The following is a 5,655-nucleotide window of genomic DNA, read 5'->3' as shown; positions in this document are numbered from 1 at the left end:
ACCATAGCTTACATGTGATTTAGCTGAAGGCTGCACATGGTGACTCTATCAGATTTGATGGAAAAAAAACACACACACACACACTTTTAAAAAATTGAAAATATAGCCTCAGTAGCAGGATATCCACACTTTTCTCTCCCCTGCCCCCGGTTTGTTTTTCTCCACCTGTGTATTCACTCTGGTAGAGAGCCAGTCAATAGACAGGGTTGCTCTTTGAGCCTGTGGTGACCATTTTCTCTCCCACTCCCACACTGTATCCATGTGCACCTTGTGAGTTTTGCTGACTCTGCAGTCTGCACCACAATCCCGCCCTCTTTTGGCAGGCTTGTGTTTTCCCTATATTAGTCTTCTTTACTTCATGAACCCTGACATTTAGTCAGAAATAATATTAGTGATATGTGAGCTGAGTATGTTTGTGTCATATAAAACTGCCAGCTAATGATGAATTTCATACAGTCATACAGATTATATTGATAGCTACAACAGCTTTGCAGAACAACTTCATTTAGTAGTTTTTTATTGCTTCAATAAATGTTTGGTGTGTTCTGATTCAATAATTTAAATTAATGAACATTATTAAATGTATATTCATCAATTCCCTACTAGGAATGAAAGCATTTTTGTAAATTAACTGCAGACAGTGTCATCAGTAAGCCTGGGCCATTTATAGTTGAAGCTAAGAATGAAAAGTATTAAATGTGCAGTAAAATTTGTCAGTTTGTCTTCCAAAAACAGGCACAATGAAGCTTTTATGAAGGTGTGGAGTAAATGTCTTTGGTCTGTTGATAATAAATTTTTTGTCTTTGATTTTTCAGCATGAAAAATTCTGTAACTTCTATTAGATGCAGAATTAAAGGAGGAAAATTCCAAATAATTATCACGAAGTTTTTAGTGTAACTGCAGTCTCAGAAACTCTTTATTCATTTTTAATTAGCCTGCACCAGAGAGGAAAACAGTGTTTTCGTACAGTGGTAACAATTAAATATTCATCTGTTTGTCCTCTATTCGATTCTGCTGATGCCAAGTTTTCAATAAATTTAGCGAATTATTTCACTATTAAAACTATTAATTAAATAGAAGGATCATTTTGGCGTAAATTATGTGCAGGGTATGAAACAATGTCGGGTCACATTTTATTTATTTTATCAGCACTAGATAAGGCTAATACTTTTATTTAATTCTCCTACATTAAGCATTGCTTTTATCCAGGAGAAAGCATCAGAGATGTTTTTTGGGTAATTATCAAACTTTGCCTTTTGTAGCTCTAAATTTTCACAGTAATAATATAAGATTATATTGTAAAAAAGTAAAGGAAACTATTGCTCTGTAATTATTAGCCAAATATTCTACAACGTATTAAATCTTCTGAAGGAAATATAATAATATTAATTCTACTCTTTCTGCATTGTTATTTGATAGAGTTAATTTCATTCTGAGATATACAAGAATGATATTTCTACCTATGTCCAAATAATAGATTATTTCATAATCTATAGAAGGAGGTTCCTCCTGGCTGAAGAGCTGCATCCTGTATCATATGTTAATGAAGTTAATGGTGGAGCTCCGGTGACAGCTGGCTGCTGAAGACCAATCAGAGAGCTCGCAGATGGAAGGCAGTATGTTTGAGGCTCTGCAGGCAGGAGGTGTTTGAAGAACCATGTCAGCTCCTCCAGTGATGTAAAGAAGGATCGCTTTCGCTTTTATTCGATTTTCGCCTCCCAAACGGTTGTGAACATGCACATTGTAACTTATAACCGCGGAAAACTTTTTGTCACGAGAAATGCATTGGACATAAGTGTGGATTTGCTCCAGCTTTTTCTCGCTGTCCGACAGAACTCATGAAAGCCTCTTCAGAGCGACGGGTTTATGGACTCGCGTATTAGCTAATGATGTCTGTGGGTTTCATGCCTGACAGTTTGAATGCCTCAGATCCCTCCAAATCGGCATTTTTAGAGTTTGGCCACGGACATCCGGCACATCAGCAGCACTCCCCCGGACTCTCTCACATTTACCCCGTCCATGGCTTGCATGCTGCTGGGCATTCCCAGCACGAAAGTCCTTTTCCTGCCAGCGCGTCCTATGGCCGATCTTTGGGCTACGCCTACCCCGGCGCGATGAACACTCATCCCCAGTCTGCCTACATGACCTACCAGCACAACAATCACAGCAACAGCAGCAGTCTGGCCCACAGCAGATTAGAACAGACAGGTATGTGAGAAAGTCAAATCGAGCTGGTCTAAAATGTTGTATCATTAATGGCTGTAAAATTATGATCCTACAACATGCTCACGCGCAATTACGCACAGGGCGCACAATTTCCTGGCGAGAAAAAATACTTGATGTTCTAGCAAGTTACCAAAAAATAGAATTTTCTTTGCATAACATGTTGTATTGAACGTGTAAGGACGTTATAGACCTACTCTCATAATGTCCAAACAAGGCCCCAGTATTCAACCACTAGTATACCACTCATGTTATATAATGAAGGCTGATGGTGCTATTAATTTTATTGACCATAATTTTCTGTGGGTAGGTCCAATTATGGCCCGTGTAGCCGGCATGGGCCTACCTCAAGAACCAATTTTTACCCTCATTGTTAGTGCACATAAAAAACCATTCCAGAAAATAGAAATCCTTCGTGGTAGTTCTCACTTTGAAAACGATTCTTCTTGCATTCGCTGTAATATAAAGGTGAAACCAGGGTTAAGTTGTTGTCAGTACTATTTGAATCTCTCATTAAAAACATGGAGCCTAATTTAAGGTAGACTTAACTCAGTAAACAAAACAATTATGGCCATGATGCTTTCGTGATATTCAAGTAAAACACGGATGAGTTAAGTTAGTTTTTGCGTTCAGGCTCTTTTGTGTTTACAGTATGCAGTGTAAGGCCTGTTAGTTGCAGTATTCAGGCATCATATTTCCTGTTTGTATTGCATCTGAAAAATCGAGCCTTTCATCAGTGCTCTCCTGTTGTTTCAGAGGTTAAATTGTGTTATCTTAAAAACAGGAGACCAGGAAGTTGAAAATCTGTTCAAATGTGGCATTTGTCACTTTTTTTTACGTGCAGCCTGAAGATGAAATGTTATAAATCAAAGCTCCTCTTGTTTTAACTCATTTTGTTTTCTGTTCCATCTACCAGATCGCGACAAGTCCACGATCATTGACAGCAGAGATATTCGTCTAAATGGCAAGGTGAAGAAAATCCGGAAGCCTCGGACCATCTACTCTAGCCTGCAGCTGCAGGCTCTGCACCAGCGCTTCCAGCAGACCCAGTATCTGGCCTTACCGGAGCGCGCCGACCTGGCGGCAAAACTGGGGCTCACCCAGACTCAGGTGGGCCTTCAACTCACACAGCAGACCTGAGTGGACACAGAGAATGTTTAGAGTCTATATGCACTATATTATTAATTATGGTATAGGCTAATTATTGTTTTTTCAAATAATTATTTGGCACAAGCGTCGAGCCTGCAACATTTATCATTTAGTGACTTATTAGAACTTGTGGAATCATTTTCTATAAGCCTACATTTTGTATTCAAACGTCTTAAATTAATTCATCCTAAAGCAGAGTGAAAACAAAAATTCTGGGAGACAGAGGGTGTTGTTGGTTAATTGCCCAACACGGTTGAGAAGGAAATCTCTTATTTACTCTATTATTAAGGATCACAGCAGGTCTGCACATCAAATGAAAAACCAAAATTGTTGTGATTTGTAACTTAATCCTTTAATGCATGCCTTATTTACTAGACTTAATTTCGTGGATATGTTTCCTTAGTCAACCCTGGTCCTTGAAGTGATCTGTGTGAATGAAGCATGACCACAGCTTAAAAAAAAAAAATTAAATCATCAAAAGTTAAAAAAGAAAGAAAGAAAGAAAGAAAGAAAGAAAGAAAGAAAGAAAGAAAGAGAGATAAAAGCAATTACAAGGTTGCAAAATCAGGGCTGAATCAGGAAGAAATTATGCAAGAGGGTATTATTCATGATACCTTATTAAACCAGTTTTATTTGTTTATTCCACATAAACACACACACACACACACACACACACACACACACACACACACACACACACACACACACACGATCCAATACAATATATACGCACGCATTATGTGAATTAAATGTGGGGAAATATGGCTGAAATATGACTGCATGCATGCGTAAACATATTTTGGAGGCCAAACAGGTGCACGTGTCGCTGTATCAGTCTCAAATGGGACAAAAATGAAGTCTTCACGTGGCACCTTGCTCTTTATCTTGCCCTCCTTCCATGACGAAAATGACCATGTTGCCTGAGTTTCGTTTATAGTTTCAAAATATCAGATAAACAAATGAATCCACTCTGTCATCTGAGCTCCCTCCTGCGCATTTTTCTTAATCCCTCAAGACTTATCTCAGCAATTATCTCCCATTTATGCCGCCTTGCTGTTGCTCGGATGTTTACAGCTTGATTCAGAGGGCTCTTTGATGATTTTTTTTATGAATATTCACACCATTGTTCTAGTGTAAAAATAGCCATTTGAATCAGCAGAAATTTCAGTGACCCACCACAGCGCGGATTTATTATCCAAGCACTCTTTGGGCTGTTTTCATTTCACAACAATACTCTTAGTCTCGGCTTGTTGCTGTCACACTCATGCACCATTGGACTCATAAAACAGCGAACAATAAGAGAGCTCAGCTTTAATGGAGTACAAGTGCCACTCAACCAGCTGCCTGAATGGGCTAACAATACACCAATAGGAGGCCTCGGATTTGCAAAAAAACACAGAAAAGATGCGAGTTATGAGGAGTTTTCCCTTTTTATTGTTTACAATTTTCACTTAAGGCCAATTCTGAAAAGTCTATTGAGTTAAATTTGGGGAAATGTGCTAATAAAAAGCCATTCACAGTATTATTTCCTTTATATAACTGCTGATTGTTAACCACAATGACAATTATGCGCATTTTTGTCTTTTTAGGTGAAAATATGGTTTCAGAATAAGCGGTCCAAGTATAAAAAGATCATGAAGCATTCCAGCGGATCAGAGGGGGAACATCTCCACAGCACCAACTCCATCTCTCCCTGCTCGCCCGGGTTGCCTCAGCTTTGGGAGGTCTCCATGGCGAACAAAGGAGCACCAATGCACCCAAACAATTACATGAACAGTTTTGGTCACTGGTATCCAAACCACCATCCGCATCAGGACGCGATGCCCAGGCATCAGATGATGTGAGTGGATTGTTTTTCGTGTCGTGCAGGCCAAGTGCGCGGCCTTTGAGCGCACTCAGGCTACACTGAACTCGCCCTGTAGGCCTCCTCCCAGTCACAGCCGACAGAACTGAAACGTGTGTTTAATAGAACTTGTTCATATTCATTGTATTTCGTGTGTGTTTTAAATGTTTTTTTTTCTCTCTCTTGACTATCCGCAAAATTCGACCGGGCATCAAACATATTTTTTAGATTTGTTATAATGTCACTGCAACTTCTGTTGCACGGCCACAGCTCACTGAAATGTGGACTTAGTGTGTGTGTGCAGTTTAATAAGAGACTCTGGATAAAGGCTTTTTTTAAAAAAAATAAATAAATGTGTGTGTGCATGGGTTTACTTCAGCTGCATTGTCCAACAAATGCTAAAAGCGTTATGCAAATAAATAGCTGTTGGATTGACGTCA

At 39.2% G+C, this 5,655-nt stretch overlaps 1 protein-coding gene across 1 annotated transcript; it reads left to right on the top strand.

The window, feature by feature from the left end:
- The first annotated feature begins 1,510 nt into the window (after nt 1-1,510).
- On the top strand, nt 1,511-5,655 carry dlx4b (distal-less homeobox 4b). The gene is made up of 3 exons (XM_067576072.1): nt 1,511-2,208; nt 3,140-3,333; nt 4,962-5,655. The coding sequence occupies exons 1-3, from the start codon at nt 1,887-1,889 to the stop codon at nt 5,214-5,216; spliced, it is 771 nt and encodes a 256-aa protein (XP_067432173.1). The 5' UTR covers nt 1,511-1,886; the 3' UTR covers nt 5,217-5,655.

This window comes from Thunnus thynnus, chromosome 20, assembly GCF_963924715.1.
Source record: "Thunnus thynnus chromosome 20, fThuThy2.1, whole genome shotgun sequence".
Classification (NCBI taxonomy): Eukaryota; Metazoa; Chordata; class Actinopteri; order Scombriformes; family Scombridae; genus Thunnus; species Thunnus thynnus.
Note: the sequence above shows the minus strand (reverse complement) of the source record. Positions and strands in the feature narration are given on the sequence as shown.